Source organism: Leguminivora glycinivorella, chromosome 26, assembly GCF_023078275.1.
Source record: "Leguminivora glycinivorella isolate SPB_JAAS2020 chromosome 26, LegGlyc_1.1, whole genome shotgun sequence".
NCBI lineage: Eukaryota > Metazoa > Arthropoda > Insecta > Lepidoptera > Tortricidae > Leguminivora > Leguminivora glycinivorella.
The window spans coordinates 3,879,043-3,898,172 of NC_062996.1; the positions used below are offsets into that span (position 1 = coordinate 3,879,043).

Here is a 19,130-nt window from a genome sequence, read left to right on the forward strand (position 1 = left end):
ACATCTTCTATTTTAAAGATAAACAAGATGAATAGGTAAGTAAACAAGGAAAACTTAATAATAATTATCTAAACAAATTAAGGATTTACATACCTATTTATTCATATGTAGTTTAGCATTTAATTACATTTGCAGAGGTAATGAGTTACATTGGTATGTTTAAGTACTAACTATAGGCAATTTGGGATCCGCTCGGTGACCCAATAATAGGAAGTGACTATGTTTTACATTTAACATCTACAAAATTGTAATCGATGCATTTACCTATAAATTACATACTTAAGAGTTCTATACACTTGGCATAAATTACATAAGACAAAGTAGGTATATTTACTTAGCGCTTGGAATAAAGAGTAACAACAATTTTCTCGCAAACCTTTGTGCTTATGTATTGAGTAGGTATTACAAATTACAACTACAGTCGGCCGGAATTATAAGTACCTAAAAATTTATTAACATGCGAAATAAATTTAACCGCCCACCATAGCTCATTATTTTTTACCTTGTGATGTATGTTATTTATTCATCGGCAGTTTTAGGTAACAATATCAATTTAGATAACGGTCTTTTTAGAATATGATCGCCCTTGCATTGGACCGTCGCAACACGAACTAAATTGTCGGGCCCTGCGTGCAGTGCCGTGATTCTACCTAACAACCACTTGGCTGGTGGTAAATCCTGCTCCTTTATAATAACAACATCTCCTATACAGGGTGCTGTTACAGCGTCATACCACTTATGTTTTTGCTGGAGTGTGTTTAAATAATCTGCTTGCCATTTCTTCCAGAAGTCTTGCATTTGTTTTTGTACGAGCTGCCAGCGTGTTAGCAGATGTAACTTCTTGGTTTCATAACTTGTATCTGGAACGTTCTTCAGAGCCTCGCCTACCAGAAAGCGTCCTTGCGTTTGCATGATTGTGCCATGTAAAGTCTTGGCGTGTGCATCCGCTATTATTAACCTTGCAACGTGTTGCTTGCTTGGTACAATAATCGGGTGTTTAGCGTCTTCTGGCAAATCTGCTTCACTCAGCCGGCCTCCAACTCGCAGTAAATCGCGTTCATCTACGTACGGGGTAAGTTTAATCAGTGAACTTTTGTTTCTAACCTTTCCTTTCTTTTTCAGGTCTTCAAACTCTTGGCTGTATACTGCTTTCTGATAATACCTCACGCAGCAGATTTCAACGTCCTCTAATTCTTCGGCACTCAAGATTTCTTCATTTCTTTTGTTTTTATAGTTTATAAATCTCTTACAATGAGCTATCACTCTCTTCATCCTGACCATAGACGAAAATCTTTCCCATATGGGCGTGTCTTGTACTGATGTATGAAATGTTTTCTTGCATTCTAGGTCTGTTGTTGGAATTGTAATGGCCCGTAACACCTCAGTGTTTGTATTCTTTAACCATGCGGGTCCACTCCACCAAAGGTCATTGTTTGGAAGTTCACTTGCCTTGATACCTCTTGAGGCAAGATCAGCTGGATTGTGTTCCGTCGAGACGTGTCTCCACCTGTCGTTATCTATATGCTGGATGATCTCCGATACTCTGTTGCCAACGAACACCTGCCATCGGCTGGGCGGGGACTGCAACCACGAAAGCACCACCATCGAGTCTGTCCACGCGTACATTCTATGCATAGGTATGTTCAATAGTCCTGAAATTTCATATAACAGCTTTGCTAATAATACCGCAGCACACAGTTCAAGTCTCGGGACCGTTAATTGTTTCAGGGGAGCTACCTTTGTCTTTGAAGCTAGCATCGTGACATGAACAACATCGTGCTCGTCTACCACTCTTGCATACACAACGGCTGCAAGTGCAAGTGTCGAGGCATCAGAGAACCCGTGAAGATCAACTTCTTTGCAGCGAGACGACATCTTGATCCATCTTGGAATCTCAATCGTCTCCAGCTCTTGTAGTTCGTCTCTGAAGCTCGTCCATTCGTCAACTAACTCTGAAGATAGCTCATCATCCCAACCACAATGACAAAGCCATAATTTTTGGATCATGATCTTCGCTGTAATTACAACAGGTGAGAGCCAGCCAAAAGGATCAAATAAGCTAGCGACATCAGATAAAATTACTCTTTTTGTTACAGGTGTCCTGATCGCTGGTAAGTTTACTGAAACGTGAAAAGTGTCATCCTTTCTATCCCAGGTAAGTCCCAGTATCTTTATTATTTTATCTAATTTAATTTCTTTCTTGTCTTTTACAGGTTCCGGAGTCTTCGAGTCATCAGTCAAGTCCTTCAGGAGTTCTTCAGAGTTGCTAGACCACTTCTGCATCTCGAAACCACCTGCCTTTAGTAATGCCTTAATTTCTTTACAGGTTTCTTTCATTTCGTCGAGATCTTCGTGTCCTGTCATAAGGTCATCCATGTAGAATGAGTTTCTTACTACCGCCGCTCCTCGAGGGTAGTTGACTTGTTCATCATCAGCCAAACGTTGAAGAGTACGTACAGCCAGATGAGGTGTCGCTGCTGTACCGAATGTAACTGTAAGTAGCTTATAACTATCTATTCTTTCAGATGTGTTATCCCGCCATACAATGCGTTGTAAGTCTGTGTGTTTGTCATCCATTCTTACCTGACGATACATCTTTATAATATCGCCAACAACACAGATTTTGTGAGTTCTCCATCTAAATACCAGACTACGTAAGTCTGGCTGTATTGTAGGTCCTACCATCATGCTGCTGTTTAAAGAACATCCGTTTGGGGCCTTTGCTGACGCGTCAAAAACTACGCACAGCTTCGATGTCTCTTTATCTTCTCTTATTACAGCACAATGAGCTAGATATACTGCATTATCTTCGTCTTCTGGGTCGACCTTCTTCATGTGGCCCAGCTGTAAGTATTCGTGTATTACCTTAGTGTATTCAGCTTTCAGATTCTCGTTCCTTGCGAACTTTCTTTCCAGCTGCTGTAGCCTCACTACTGCCTGATGCTTTGTATCTCCACACGATTTTACAGTGTCTTCAAAGTTTGTCTTTAAAGGAAGTTGTACTACGTACCTCCCTGTGTCGTCTCTCCTTGTTGTTTGTTGATATATTTCCTCGCACCGTTCTTCCTCCTTTGTCCACATGCTCTGCTTCGTGTATAGTTCAGATTCAACCTCCCAAAACTTCTTCAGGAGATTATTATCCTCTTCAATTTGTCCAGTAACATGTAGACTTGTAATGTGCTGTGAAACAGTAAATGATGTATTATTATTACCCCCTGACAAAATCCAGCCCAGGTGTGTTTTTTGTGCAATAAAGTTTCCTGGTCCCTTCATTAAACCTGCTTCTAGGATTTTGCTGTAAACTTTCGCACCAAGGAGAATATCAATCCTACCGGGTGAGCCAAAGGTGGGGTCAGCTAAATCTATTTCGTAAACTTGTGGCCAATTAAGACTTCTAATTTCCCTAGATGGTAGCTGACGGGTTATAGTTTTCAATACATAAGCATCTACATTTAAACAATAGGAAATATCGTACCTTGATTGAATGTTCAACGTTACCCTATGCTTGATTGTCGTCTCACACTCTTCAACGGCAGAGATCACTCCGCTGACCTTGGTTTTCTTCAAACCCAGCAAATCGACCGCCCTTGCAGTCGCGAAGGACTCCTCCGAGCCCTGGTCGACGAGAGCCCGCAGCACGTGTGACTGCCCCGACTCCGCTGTGACGTGCACCAATGCTGTCGTCAGCAAGGTGCCTAGACCAGGTTGTAGACCTCGTGATGCGCTCGACGACGTGTGCGCAACAACGACGGTTTGTATCTTCTCTTTGTTGTTGTTATTTGTTTCTCCAGACGTATGTGACTCTTCACTTGCTTGTTTCTCTCGGTGCAATAACGAATGATGTTTTCTTTTACAAATCTGGCAAGTTGTCTTCTGTTTACACTTGAATACATTGTGATTCGGTATCAAACAATTAAAACAGAGATTATTCTTCTGTACAAAACTGTATCTATCTTCAATCGATTGCTTAGAAAACTGTTTGCATTGATATATATAATGATCTTCATTGCAGAATGTGCACTTCACTTCGCTCGTTGCAGTTACATGAAACATCTTTGTTTTCACAGGTTTGTATACTTTACTTGCAGGTTCAACCATCTCCAGGGTACGAAATCTGTTTTCCAGGAACGATTTTAATTTATCAAAACTAGGTAAGTCGTCAGACTCATCTCTGCTAATTAACTCTTCCCATTCCTTGTGAGTGCTCGAGTCCAGTTTTGATACTATAGAATAGTTAACGATTGCGTCCCAATGATTTGTAGGTAAGCCTAGATGTTTCAGTGCACTCATACATTCTACCGAAGTGTCTAACAGTTGTCTTAAAGCTGTAGCTGATTCTTGTGTTATCGTTTTTTGTGTATAGAATTTCTTAAAAACACAGTTCGCTATATATCTCTTATTGGCATAACGTTTCTTCAGTACTAACCAAGCTTCCTTATAATTTTCAGCAGTTATAGAAAATTGTCGTAACAATGCTTCCGCTTCTCCAGCTAAACTGCTCTTTAGATAATGTAGCTTCTGAACATCTTGTAAAGATTCATTGTTATGCACTAATGCCATAAATAAGTCATGGAAAGACTGCCATTCAGTGTAGTTGCCATTAAAAGAAGGTAGCGAAATTCTTGGCAATTTAACTTCCCTACTATTCGATGTACTAGGTGTACTAGGTGTAGGTGTGTTTTTAGACTCACTTTTTGTCGGCTCCATACTTTCTAACTTAGACATCATTTCGCCTTTGTAAGTGTAATACACTTCCTCAAAATCCTCACACATGTTGTCAGCGAAATAATTTGTAGCTTGACGCTGTTCCATAGCGACCGACAAAATTAACATTTCATGTACGGCTTTAAACTCCTTCCAGTACGTTTCCAGTGTATCTATTCTTCCCTTCACATAACCAGCTGTTAATCTCTCCCTGGGAGATTTCTTGTAGTTAACGTACGCCTTTTTCACCTTCTCTAAAGTATCGGCCTGAATAACTATGTGTTTTTCAATGTTTTCCATTGTAGTAAATGTCTATCACAACATACAGTCAAACAAACACCAAGTTAAGTACGTAACCACTGTAGGAAAGTTCCAGTCCTTTGTTAACTTTTTATGAGTAGGGTAAGCGAGCGCCGCACAAAATTGTCCAACAATTTCACCCAAATCACGGCGGCTCACTACTGTAATACACGGCACAGTACTGTCTTATTTGTAGTTAAGAACCACAAAACGTTTGTATGCACAATACACCTTGTCCTTAGTTCGATTATAGCACTTTAATTAATATGCAAAACTGTTTTGTTAAAAACACCGAATTGTCTTAATCCTTATCGTTCTTTTTGCTTAATTCACTTGAGTTGCATATTTGTCCAACGAATTAAACACATTTCAACTGTTATTTAACGTTATTTCACCGAAATTACACTAATTTTCTATTGAACCAATTATTTTTACGAGTCACTGTCCGAGCATCTTGGTTCGTATGGACCATGTTCTTTACGGGATAAGGTTCAATTTTGCTTGGGAGCAAGTAGTAAGTCAAACGCGTCTGGATATTAAACTGGATTTATTGCAACTAAACGAGAGGGTAAAAATGCATAAGTATAGCTACGCAGATAGGTAGGTATAGGTATAGTACGGGGACGGAAATCGACACAACAATGGTCTTCCTTTTATCTCCGACACTATGTTATTTAGAGAAAGATAATCTTTATGATGAAGCCTATCGATCGGTATGACAAAATTACAGGATGTTTTTTTTTTCTCGTGTAGCGGGTTTGATTCCCGGTTTAACCATGTAATTATTTAAAAATCTATGAATGGAGTTTTACTTAGTTTTAAAAATAAAATAAAGTCTTCTTGTAGCAAAATACCCTATCTACGATATTTAAGGTACTTTCCGTTCATGTCCCATAGTCTTGGGACACCCTGTATACCTATGATACATCAATGCTAATATGACAAGTTGGACAGAGACTTCCGCTTGTAACTTTCAGTTTTGAGTTTCAGGGGCCAATTTCTCGAAGCTACAAGTTACAATTTACAAGTGGTTGTCAATGAGAGTTTTGAATGATTCACGGTTATTTTCATTAGACTTATATTGATTAGATTATATTGACTTATATTGATTGGTTGTCAATGTCTAATATATATATGTATAATATGTTTAAGTTGGAAAGAAACTTCCGGTTGTAACTTTCAGTTTTAAGAAATGAGCCTCTGGTAAGAAATGTATTATCGGCGGGCGGTATTTTTCTTACATTTTCCTTCGTAATTACTTTTTTTTCATAACAAAAAAATTATAAAAAATAGTTTTGATATGACCAATTTGAGCTCTTTCTAAAGATACCCCACTTCACCTAGTAACTAGACATTTACAGTTTGCCCCCCTTCCATTATGGCCATTTTCTATAATTAATATATTTTTTAAATAATACTATATAATAATAGCTTGTACAGGTTTAAAATGTTTATAACTGTTCCAAATTCCAAATCGATAGCATAAATAGTTCTCGAGATATTTAGAAATGTGACAGACAGACGGACAGAGCGTCGCCATAAGGGTTTCCTTTCGTACCTTTTTGGTACGGAACCCTAAAAACGACAAAAAAAAATACTAAAAACCCTTTGCATTTCCGAAAAATTGTATTAGCATTAAATAAGCTTAAATAATAGGTACCAACGTAAACATATGTTATAAACATTATTCCGAAACCTTGGTTTTCCAATTTTTAACCCCCGACGCAAAAACGACGGGGTGTTATAACTTTGACGTGTCTGTCTGTGGCATCGTAGCTCTCGAATGGATGAACCAATTTTATTTAGTTTTTTTTTTTGTCTGAAAGCCGAGTTAGTCGGGAGTGACGTTCTTAGCCATGTTTCATGAATATCGGTCCACTATGTCGCGATCGTGGGATTTATCTAAATTTTAATTTTGTGGTTATGTTAGGTTACTATTTCTGTAAGGCACACTATGTAAAGTAAACATACATACAAACGCAACGAGTCGACAACTATGAAACAAAAACAAACTAAATTGGTTCATCCGTTCGGAAGCTATGATCCCACGCATGCTTTTGAACACGACGACAGCAAAATATAGTGTTTGATCTGAGTAATCGACCAACACTAGGATGTCTGGTCCCATTAAGCAGAGTTGCCTTACTATTTTAAGAACCAACTCATTACTTTTTTGCGATTCTGGCTGCATGAGTATTAACATGAGTTATTAAACTGGCTTCATCAAAGAATAAAGATTCGCATATCTCGCACTCGTACGACTCCTCTCCGGAGTGGATCCTCTTGTGTCTGTCTAACTCCGACTGTGATGCAAACTGGTTCTTACATTCTTCACAAGTGTATGGCTTCACTCCAATATGCCTATCTGAACTATTTCCATCATCTGTATGTTTGTTACTTTTTTCATTATTCGGCTGAGTTGTTTCATGATTTTCTGTAGCCCCTTTTCGTGTTAAATGCATGTCATAGGCTAAACCTTTATATGACATGGCTCCATCGTGGGCTCTTTTTCTATGTGTATCTAAATAAACTTTTCTTGTAAACCCTTCATTACATTCCTCACAACCGTATGGTTTTATTCCTCTCTTTTTTTTGTGCTGTATGTGCTTTGACACCACGGTGAGTTATCTCATGACGTTTTAAAGTCGACTTTAGTGCAAACCCCTTGTTACAAACCTTACATACATGTGGCTTCACTCCACTGTGAGTAGTCTCATGACTTTTTAAATTAGATGTAAATGTAAACCGCTTGTTACAAACTTTACATACATATGGCTTCACTCCACTGTGAGTATTCTCATGACGTTTTAAATCCCCTGTTTTTACAAACCCCTTGTTACAAACCGTACATATATATGGCTTCACTCCGTGAGTACCCTCATGATATTTTAAACTGTCTTTTTGAGTAAATCGCTTGTTACAAATATTACATACATATGCCGTCACTCCACTGTGAGTATTCTCATGATATTTTAAACCCCCTTTTTGTGTAAGCCGCTTGTTACATACCTTACATGAATATGGCTTCACTCCTCTGTGAGTATTTTCATGACTTTCTAAATGCCCTGTAGATCTAAACCGCTTGTTACAAACCGTACATACTCGTACATATGGCTTCACTCCACTGTGAGTATTCTCATGACTTTTTAAATGCCATATAGATCTAAACCGCTCGTTGCAAACCGCACATATATATGGCTTTACTCCACTGTGAGTACCCTCATGATATTTTAAACTGTCTTTTCGAATAAATCGTTTGTTACAAATCTTACATACATGTGGCTTCACTCCACTGTGAGTATTCTCATGACGTTTTAAAGCCCCTTTTTCTGTAAACCGCTTGTTACAAACCTTACATACATATGGCTTCACTCCACTGTGAATATTCTCATGATTGTTCAAATTCCCTTTTTGAGTAAACCCCTTGTTACAAACTTTACAAATATATAGCTTTACTCCACCGTGAGTTATCTCATGACGTTTTAAATCCCCTTTTTGTGTAAACCGCTTGTTACAAACCTTACATACATAAGGTTTCACTCCACTGTGAGTATTCTCATGACTTTTTAAATGCCATATAGATCTAAACCGCTCGTTGCAAACCGCACATATATAAGGTCCTAATTTATTAGATGCAGATATTTTTACAGCTGATAGTACTCGGTCTCTGGAGTATATTAAACCGTGAAACATTATAGCTTTTATGATGTTTTTTTGGAGAAAACAAAAAAACAAATTTGCTACGTAAAAACACCCTGTTTATGTAATTATTAAATGAAAACTCATTGATCAGATTCTAGTACCTCTTTTACGTACCACTTAACTGTAACTGGCCACTTCAATGACATGTGCAGTTTTCCCGCCGAACCTTTACGACATTTACAACAAACAATTATGAAACAATTGTTGACATGACAGACAGTGTTATTGTGACATGTAATAATGCACATGATGATTTTTTTTAGACGAAATTATAATTAATTTTTTTGTTAGGAAAATGAAATCAAAAAAGTTACATGAAAAGATTTCTTAATTTATATTTAAAGTTAATTATTTTAATGTAAAGTACCCTCATGATATTTTAAACTATCTTTTCGAATAAATCGTTTGTTACAAATCTTACATACATGTGGCTTCACTCCACTGTGAGTATTCTCATGACGTTTTAAAGCCCCTTTTTCTGTAAACCGCTTGTTACAAACCTTACATACATATGGCTTCACTCCACTGTGAATATTCTCATGATTGTTCAAATTCCCTTTTTGAGTAAACCCCTTGTTACAAACTTTACAAATATATGGCTTTACTCCACCGTGAGTTATCTCATGACGTTTTAAATCCCCTTTTTGTGTAAACCGCTTGTTACAAACCTTACATACATATGGCTTCACTCCTCTGTGAGTATTTTCATGACTTTTTAAATGCCCTGTAGATCTAAACCGCTTGTTACAAACCGTACATACATATGGCTTCACTCCACTGTGAGTATTCTCATGACTTTTTAAATGCCATATAGATCTAAACCGCTCGTTGCAAACCGCACATATATATGGCTTCACTCCACTGTGAGTACCCTCATGATATTTTAAACTGTATTTTCGAATAAATCGTTTGTTACAAATCTTACATACATGTGGCTTCACTCCACTGTGAGTATTCTCATGACGTTTTAAAGCCCCTTTTTCTGTAAACCGCTTGTTACAAACCTTACATACATATGGCTTCACTCCACTGTGAATATTCTCATGATTGTTCAAATTCCCTTTTTGAGTAAACCCCTTGTTACAAACTTTACAAATATATGGCTTTACTCCACCGTGAGTTATCTCATGACGTTTTAAATCCCCTTTTTGTGTAAACCGCTTGTTACAAACCTTACATACATAAGGTTTCCGTCTGCTGTGATATTTTTCATGTATACGTAAGTTATACTTTCGACTAAATCGCTTCATACATTCCTTACATTCGTATAGTTTAACTGCAGTCTGAGTATTCTCATTTGTTTTGACTTTCTCTTTATGTGTAAACAGTTTTAAGGAGGTTTCACGTTTGTTTCTTCGTTCGCAAAGGTTCTGTATATGTGTGAGTAAGGTGGACTTGTGCGTGAAGTGCGCCTGGCAAGTGTCGCAGGTGTAGGGTTGTGTGCGGGGCTCTCGCTGCACAGTGGCGGGCGGCGGCGCGGGGCACGGCTGGCCGCGCGCGGGGAGTCGCGGAGGCGCGCGAGCCTCACGCAGCAAGCCATCGCGAGCTGCTGTCTGGCGCGCAAGGACACTGACGGCGCCGGCTCCGCGTCCGCTCCAGCCGCGCCGTCTAACGCAACTGAAACAAAAGCATGACTGGATTTGACTTGACGCTGAGTTTGGTTAGACGGTTGGACGACAGCGGCGGCGGGCCGCGAGGCTGCGCCGTGTCAAGTCCGCATATACAGGAAGTGGCTGGTTAGCAGAGCCAAGCGAAACCCTCCGATGTAGGCCACAAGAAGGGAACGTATGATGGACTGAGGCAAGGTTTAACGAATTTTTCGGCTGGTACGCGGTCTATTAGTAATGCTCATGAAATTGAATAGTTATGTATGGTAGTCTGTAATGTATTAAGGTAAATATTTCAGTGTGTAAGCCTTATACGGGCGATAAATTACAAACAGACACATTACATATAGAGACAATAGCTTTTATTAAAACCGAAATAAATTACACATATGAAAGAAAAAGTGACAAAGTCCTCTGGTGCCCTGGACAGCTGTGACCTGGGTGGCCGAGCGGATTAAGAGGCATCTCCCGCGATTGGAGGGTACGCTGGTTCGATTTCAGCCTCAGGCACCAGAGGACTTTGTCACTTTTTCTTTCATATGTGTAATTTATTTCGGTTTTAATTTATATACATAGTAGTGTGACTACTTTAAGATAGCACAAGTTGAAATATTTTCAATAGATTATAATTTAACTTGTGTTCATTACAATAGCTTTTACCCGCGGCTTCGCCCGCGTACTAAAAGTATTCTTATACAAACGTATACAAAAATTAAGATTTTCATTTGGATCCGTAGGTTTTTCTGTAGGTACATTTGTCTGCGATTATTTCGATGACACATACATTACTATTGTTTTTTAAAAAATGCATGCAATGATTGTAGAAATGTTACACATTCGACCACAGCGTAGGTAGTAGGTATGAGCTAGTATGAGTAGGGGAAACCTTCATAAACAACCCACATAGCCCGTATTTCGACACTATGGTCGGTGGGTAAAAAGTACCTACTTAATTCGCTTACAATTTTGCCTTATATTTATTGCAAACGTAAAATTATAAAAAGCAAGCAAACAACTATCTTCTTTCAGCACACTGAATGTAATAGTTATTAGGGATGCAGGAGGACACTCGCCGATGCCTACCTACTAATCCCTTCCCACTGAGTCACCTGCTTTTTGCACTACCTAGATACCGATTGCCGACCGATTATTTATTTATTTATACACCGTTTCGTTTTTGTTTTCCGTTAAATTCGACACGTAGCTAGGTTAATTATCAGGGACCACCATTTAAGTTAAATTCGCAAAAAAAATCATAATTATCATACATAAATCATAATAAATGAATTTATTAGTGTGTGAGACCCTTAAGAAGAACATTCAAGTTAGTGTCAAGTGATTGACGGCATATGTCAAAACAAATTACATTAGGAATTGGTACAGGTTGTCACACACGTGTTCAGTAATTATCTTTATTTTTGAATAAATCGATAACCGTAAGAGTTAAGACGCTAGTTTCTTAGAGAAATTAAAATTGTATTTGATCCAAAGAACTTTCCCTTAAAGTTAACAGAATTCAATAAAAACAGGGTGTATAAACTTTATTGCACAAATAAAACAAAACTGTACAAATGGCGGACTTAATGCCTAATGGCATTCTCTACCAGTCAACCATCGGGCTAAACAGAGACATATAAAAATCCCTATCCCTGTCCCGTCCCGTCCCTCTTCTGAATCAGAAGTAAACATAAAAACGAAACCCATAAGGCTATTTTAGATATTTAAACCCCATTGCACCACAACAGGGGAAAAGGTACTTCACTTCCGTATCGTTAGATTTTAAAAGCGTTGTATTTACCCTGTTCAGCAACCCGATAAACTATAAAGGCGATACCTACATAGATTTTTTGAGATTATCATCCCCTTTTCACCCTTTTAGGGGGTACCTTTTCAAGAATCCTGAAACACGTATTTAGTCATGTCTTTAGGAATCCTCCTGTGAAGTTTCGAATAAAACAGTCAAACTAATCTTGTTTCCCCATACAAACTTATAACCCCCATTTGACCCCCTTAGGAGGTGAATTTTGAAAAATTATTTCTTAGGACTCCTCTACACTATATAAATAACCTACGTGCCAAATTTGAAATCTCTCGGACCAGCGGTTTCGGCTGTGCGTTGATATGTCAGTCAGTCAGTTTCTTCTTTTATATATTTAGATAGATATAATTTATTAGTGTTACCATTAATCATGAGGTGTTTTTCAGTTAGTTTTCACTGCATAATAAATTTTTGGAAAATTTATCAACAGCAATGTAATGTAAATATGTTTGCGATAACAGTTAATGACATAACATAAGCGATATGAGCTTTTAAAAGAACCTAACAGTCAACGAGCGTTAACGCGTGTGTGTCTCCGTTACAACTGTTACAAGGCAGGCTGCATTATTTTATTAGAATTACACACTGTCTATGGGTCTAGCTTGATTTATATATAAATAAATAATAAATATTGGAGACACTTTATACAGATCAACTTTATAGCCCCAAACTAAGCAAAGCATGTACTATGGGTGCTAAGCGACGATATACATACTTAAATAGATAATTAAGTACCTACTTATATATACATAGAAAACATCCATGACTCAGGAACAAATATCTGTGCTCAAAACACAAATAAATGCCCTTACTGGGATTTGAACTTGGGTCACTACTGACTGAGCCAGACCGGTCGTCAAATATAAATAAAGCTATGGGTGGTCCTGTCTAAAATAATGATCTGATAGACATAGTTTCATCTTATTTTTTTCAAGTCTTATTTGACTGTACTATGTAGCAATAGCAATAGACTTCACTCAAGATGAAGAGACAGGGTTCCGATACTGGCTGTGGCAGGAGTAATGACTAACACAAGCTCTTTCATGTGGCACATGGAAAAAACTAAGTTGGCTCCATTCTGATATTTCTTTTAGCGGTCTCAAGTTTTATCACTTACCCGACACCGGCTCGTCACCGGCCACATCTCCATACTCTGTTTCTGACTCCACTATTAATTCTTCTTCTAGAACAAACGAACACAATACACTCAATGTACTTGATAACCGCAAAACTCCATTGACACATTTATTTATATACTTTTAATCATGTAAAAGATAATAGATTTTTAGAAAATTCCCACCTCAGGCAGGACCTGAACTTGTGGCCTTGGAGTGCAATTTGTGCCAACAGAGCAATTTTATTTAAAATTATCAAAAAATATTCTATGATCAATATGTAGGTTACTACAAAAAGTCAAGAATAGCTGACAAACAATGTCCTTGGAACGACTTGTAGACAGGACCTCAAGCTTTGCAAGCATTGTCGCCTCCAACTAGGCTAAAACACCTTCTTAATTTTGCTAATTAAACTCATTAACTCTTTTGTTGTTATGTAACAGAATACAATTTAACAGGTATAAATATGACTAGCTAACTTTTAACATGCGCCTCTTGTTGCAGCCCCGCCTGCAGCTCCGCCTGAGTATGCAGCACTTGCAGCTTGAAGTCACTTGCATCTTGCAGGCGGCCCACGCACACCGAGCAGATCCCATAAGAGTCTTCACTACTCAGTGCCACCTGCAACCATTAGGTTTAACTGACATACGTAAAGTTACTAGCAAACGTAATTGTTTCCATCCAACAAACTAACTCTACAATTATTTAAAGTCACATACAGGTTGAACCAGGTTGAGATTTATATCAATGGATGTATATCAATAATCAAGATATATATCGGATATATATCCAGCTGGGTTTGACGATATATATCAATGGATATAAATAACTGAAATATACTGATAGTATACTGGGGAAGTGCTGGTAGCCTAGCGGTAAGTGCGTGCGACTTTCGATCCGGAGGTCGCGGGTTCGAACCCCGGCTCGCACCAATGAGTTTTCCGGAACTTATGTGCGAAATTTCATTTGATATTTGCCAGTCACTTTTCGGTGAAGGAAAACATGGTGAGGAAACCGGACTAATTCCAATAAGGTCTAGTTTACCCTTCGCTTTCGTAAAACTAGTGCCTACGCCAAACCTTGGGATTAGTTGTCAAAGCGGACCCCAGGCTCCCATGAGCCGTGGCAAATGCCGGGATAATGCAAGGAGGATGATGAAATAACTGAAATATATCACGTTTTTATAAATATTGCAATACAAAAGTGGTTTAAAAAAAATGTTACATTGTTAAAAATACAGTTTTTTTTTTGTGTTTGTTACTGTGTTATACTAGATGTTATGTTTTTAGTAGATTTCTCCTTATCTAAAGTAGTATTCATAAATAATGCAACAAAATAATAATATGCCCTCCATACAAATTGGATATATATCAAAGTTTATATATATATTCGATTTATATCATAAATATCGGATATAATATATCTTATATATCAAAGTTGATATATTATGTCCAATATTTATGATATATCTTATAAATATCCGATATTTTGATATTTATTATATTGATCAGATATTTTCGAACCCTGATAATAAAATTGAACTTCTTCTTAGTGTATCGTGTAATTCATTCATTAGTCATAGAGATTGTTTTGCTATCTCAATTATATCACGTCATACGTTTTTGTTTTACTTTACACTTTTTCAGCACAAATTTCAGCAACTGATTAGCATTTGTGATGGTATAATATCATTATTTAAAAAACAAAAAAAAAATATTAGAAGAAATAACATAAGATTTTACAACTATATCCATGGTCCCACACTACGCGAGGCCTTTGTTGTGGTGACCATTCTACAGGAATTTCTACATATATTTAGGGGCATCCTATCCTTTAGACAATTATTACATTACAATAGAAAAAGAAGCAAAAATGTGAAAATAAAATAAACATGCAAAGTTCATACTAAAGATTTAATACAAAATTGTATTATTTTCTATTTACAGTATTAAGTATTTTTATTTTAAATCTGATGTACGATACACCCACACACACACACCCACTCTCACTGTGTGAGCGTATGTGTAGGTATCTGTTGTATGGGTGTGTGTTTGTGTGTCAGTGATTGTATTTGTAATTGTACGAGCTACCTTAGGGGATTTGGATCAATATATTCACCATTATACTCTCTTCAGCTCTGTAACAAGAAATTCTGCGCAATTCGCTATTGTTTTATAGGTAACATTGCGGCGCCAAATTGTATATATGAATTCATACAAAATATAATTTCATTTAAAAACTCTGGGACCTTGTATTGAGATTGTGTAAAGTTAAGAAAATAAAGGGTTGGGGTGTAGGAAAGGGTGGCCGTACCTGGGACTTAGAAAAATTTTGACCAAAATTTTTTTTATTTATTTTCCATTGTAATCATATTTTATATGTCGAAAAAACCATATTATTTCAAATAAACTTTTTTCTACGAGCCACCATTACGAAGTTATCACAGTATGAAGGGCGCAGGACTTAGAAAAAATTTGATGTATGTGGTGTCATTATGACACTTATATTTTATGATGCTATCGTCTAGAAGACGTTAAAATATGCATGTTTTGTATGGGCAACTTTTCTGTAAACTTGTTTTTTTTTTTTGAAAATTTCGATAAGATATTAAGGAAAAATGTATGGAAAATTTTAAACAAAATGTACAAAAACCGAATCAGAGCACCCCACTTTCCACGTGGTCTTGTCTGTCCTAACCCTAGAGTGTATATAAAATAAAGCGAAGGCGCGTAGGGGAGCAGCCCTCGCCCGCCGTGACGGAGCGCGGGAACGAGAGAGGCGAGCGGCTGAGGCTGGTCGCCGAAGGCGACCAACAAGCCGAAGCTGCGGAGCCGAGTGAAGTGACCGTGCTCTGGCACGCAAGGGCGAAAGGGCTGCTAGCCGAAGCGCCGAAGCCCACAGAAAACTAGAGTCGCCTCCTCCCCCCCTCCCATGATACAATGACTTAATTTTATTATTATCTCTGCCATTAGTAGTAACCCCGCGAATGTATATAAAAAATTATTGTCAACTGAACCTCTGCGTTCATAATTTTACGGATTTATTTTCGTTAAATTATAATATAATGGCGAGAATCTGTTAAATTGTAAAACGAAATTTAACCAAAATAGTTTCAAATTTTGTAACGGGGCCCCAGAGTAAGGTTAGGTTAGGTTGGTTAGGTTTCTTCCAAAATGCGCGAAGCGCATAACCACCCAGAATAGAAGCCCCCGCGCAGCGGGGGCTTCGTCGACCCTGTCACGGAATTTACTATCGGGTTCTATTGACAATTTTCCGATAGATTACAATCTGACTAGTAAAATTATAATCTAACGGTTTTTACAATCTTGCGGTGACATATATATTTCATTCATCCAAAATAGGTGTTATAATGACACCGTTCAGCGTGAAAATTTTCTAAGTGTTGAAATTTATAAAACTTTGTGTCGCTATATTTCGGCCATTTCTCAATTTAGAGAAAAAAAGTTCCAGTAAAAGATGCTTATTTTGATGTGTTCTATATGTTTCATTCATCAAAAATAGGTGTTATAATGACACCGCTCAGTGTGAAAATTTTCTAAGTGTTGAAATTTATAAAACTTTGTGTCGCTATATTTCGGCCATTTCTCAATTTAGAGAAAAAAGTTCCAGTAAAAGATGCTTATTTTTACATATTCTTTAATGTTCTGATCAAAAAAGTAGTAAAAACGAGCAAAAAAAAAAAATTAAAATTTTTCTAAGTCCTATATATGGGCCACCCTTTGCTACACTCTGACCAAATAAAGTGTATATTTGTACGTGTTATTCAACAAAACTACACCCAAATCACTTCAACAAACTTACGTGGATGCCGAAGCATTCTCGGAGCATGTGGGCGTAGACCTCAGTCGCGCCGAGCCGGGTGTACGGCGCCTGCAGCTCCTTGTCCGCGGCGCGCAGCTGGCAGCAGCCACACGGGGTCAGCGGCTCCATCACCAACAAATATACGTTCAAAACAATAAAATCAACACGCCGATCCCATGTAATTGCAACCCACACCACTCGCGTTACTAATATGAAATGACACTGACAGTGACGTTTTATTTTTTTAACACTAGGGATATGAGATGTCTGGTGAGCAGTATCGGTTTTTAGCGGCTAGCTATACGGAACTTCGAGAATCAAATCAATATACGTACAACCTGGCAAAGAACTCTTCGTGCCAGACTGTACTGTGCCTTTGATAGAATTACTATTTCACAAGTATGGCTTTTTAACTAAATAACAAAAAATCTATGATGTTTCAAATTCTAAACAAAATAATTAGTAGGATTACGGTACCAGTGCGAAAGAGAGCAAGTTAGTAACGAGTGGCGATAAATTAAAACACGAATGGAAATGTATTATATACGTATTGACAAGAGCTACAAATGCACTCTTCACACGTGTATCGTACGTTTTTAGGGTTCCGTAGTCAACTAGGAAAGGAACCCTTATAGTTTCGCCATGTCTGTCTGTCCGTCCGTCCGTCCGTCCATCCGTCCGTCCGTCCGTCCGTCCGTCCGTCCGTCCGTCCGTCCGCGGATAATCTCAGTAACCGTAAGCACTAGAAAGCTGAAATTTGGTACCAATATGTATATCAATCACGCCAACAAAGTGCAAAAATAAAAAATGAAAAAAAAATGTTTTATTAGGGTACCCCCCCTACATGTAAAGTGGGAGCTGATATTTTTTTTCATTCCAACCCCAACGTGTGATATATTGTTGGATAGGTATTTAAAAATGAATAAGGGTTTACTAAGACCGTTTTTTGATAATATTAATATTTTCGGAAATAATCGCTCCTAAAGGAAAAAAAGTGCGTCCCCCCCCTCTAACTTTTGAACCATATGTTTAAAAAATATGAAAAAAATCACAAAAGTAGAACTTTATAAAGACTTTCTAGGAAAATTGTTTTGAACTTGATAGGTTTAGTAGTTTTTGAGAAAAATACGAAAAACTACGGAACCCTACACTGAGCGTGGCCCGACACGCTCTTGGCCGGTTTTTTTAAAGTACTTATGGCCTTTAGAAGTTGCGACCTGGGGCCCATTTCTCGAAGCTACAAGTCAATGTCTAATATGCTTAGACTATATACCTATGATACATCAATGTCTAATATGACAAGTTGGACAGAGACTTCCGCTTGTAACTTTCAGTTTTGAGTTTCAGGGGCCAATTTCTTGAAGCTACAAGTTACAATTTACAAGTGGTTGTCAATGTCTAATATATATGTATAATATGTTTAAGTTGGAAAGAAACTTTCGGTTGTAACTTTCAGTTTTAAGAAATGGGCCTCTGGTAAGAAATGTTCTAACGGGGCGGTATTTATTTTTTACATTTTCCTTCGTAATTACTTTTTTTTCATAACAAAAAAATTATAAAAAATAGTTTTGATATGACCAATTTGAGCTCTTTCTAAAGATACCCCACTTCACCTAGTAACTTGACATTTACAGTTTGCCCCCCTTCCATTTTGGCCATTTTCTATAAATTAATTAATTTTTTTTTTAATAATACTATATAATAATAGCTTGTAGAGGTTTAAAATGTTTATAACTGTTCCAAATTCCAAATCGATAGCATAAATAGTTCTCGAGATATATAGAAATGTGACAGACAGACAGACAGACGGACAGAGCGTCGCCAAAAGGGTTTCCTTTCGTACCTTTTTGGTACGGAACCCTAAAAACGACAAAAAAAAAAATACTAAAAACCCTTTGCATTTCCGAAAAATTGTATTAGCATTAAATAAGCTTAAATAATAGGTACCAACGTAAACATATGTTATAAACATTATTCCGAAACCTTGGTTTTCCAATTTTTAACCCCCGACGCAAAAACGACGGGGTGTTATAACTTTGACGTGTCTGTCTGTGGCATCGT

At 37.6% G+C, this 19,130-nt stretch overlaps 2 protein-coding genes across 2 annotated transcripts; one reads left to right on the forward strand and one right to left on the reverse strand.

Annotated features, from left to right (window-relative positions):
* The first annotated feature begins 2,243 nt into the window (after positions 1-2,243).
* Positions 2,244-4,621, forward strand: LOC125239828. The gene is made up of 2 exons (XM_048147542.1): positions 2,244-3,751; positions 4,013-4,621. The coding sequence occupies exons 1-2, from the start codon at positions 3,485-3,487 to the stop codon at positions 4,046-4,048; spliced, it is 303 nt and encodes a 100-aa protein (XP_048003499.1). The 5' UTR covers positions 2,244-3,484; the 3' UTR covers positions 4,049-4,621.
* A 5,415-nt stretch (positions 4,622-10,036) lies between these two features.
* On the reverse strand, positions 10,037-17,682 carry LOC125240099. Its single transcript, XM_048147944.1, has 4 exons — positions 17,070-17,682; positions 13,727-13,868; positions 13,250-13,315; positions 10,037-10,323 (listed from the first exon to the last, which is right to left on the reverse strand). Exons 1-4 carry the CDS (start codon positions 17,196-17,198, stop codon positions 10,037-10,039), a joined length of 624 nt encoding a protein of 207 aa, XP_048003901.1. The 5' UTR covers positions 17,199-17,682.
* Between the last annotated feature and the right edge of the window lie 1,448 nt (positions 17,683-19,130).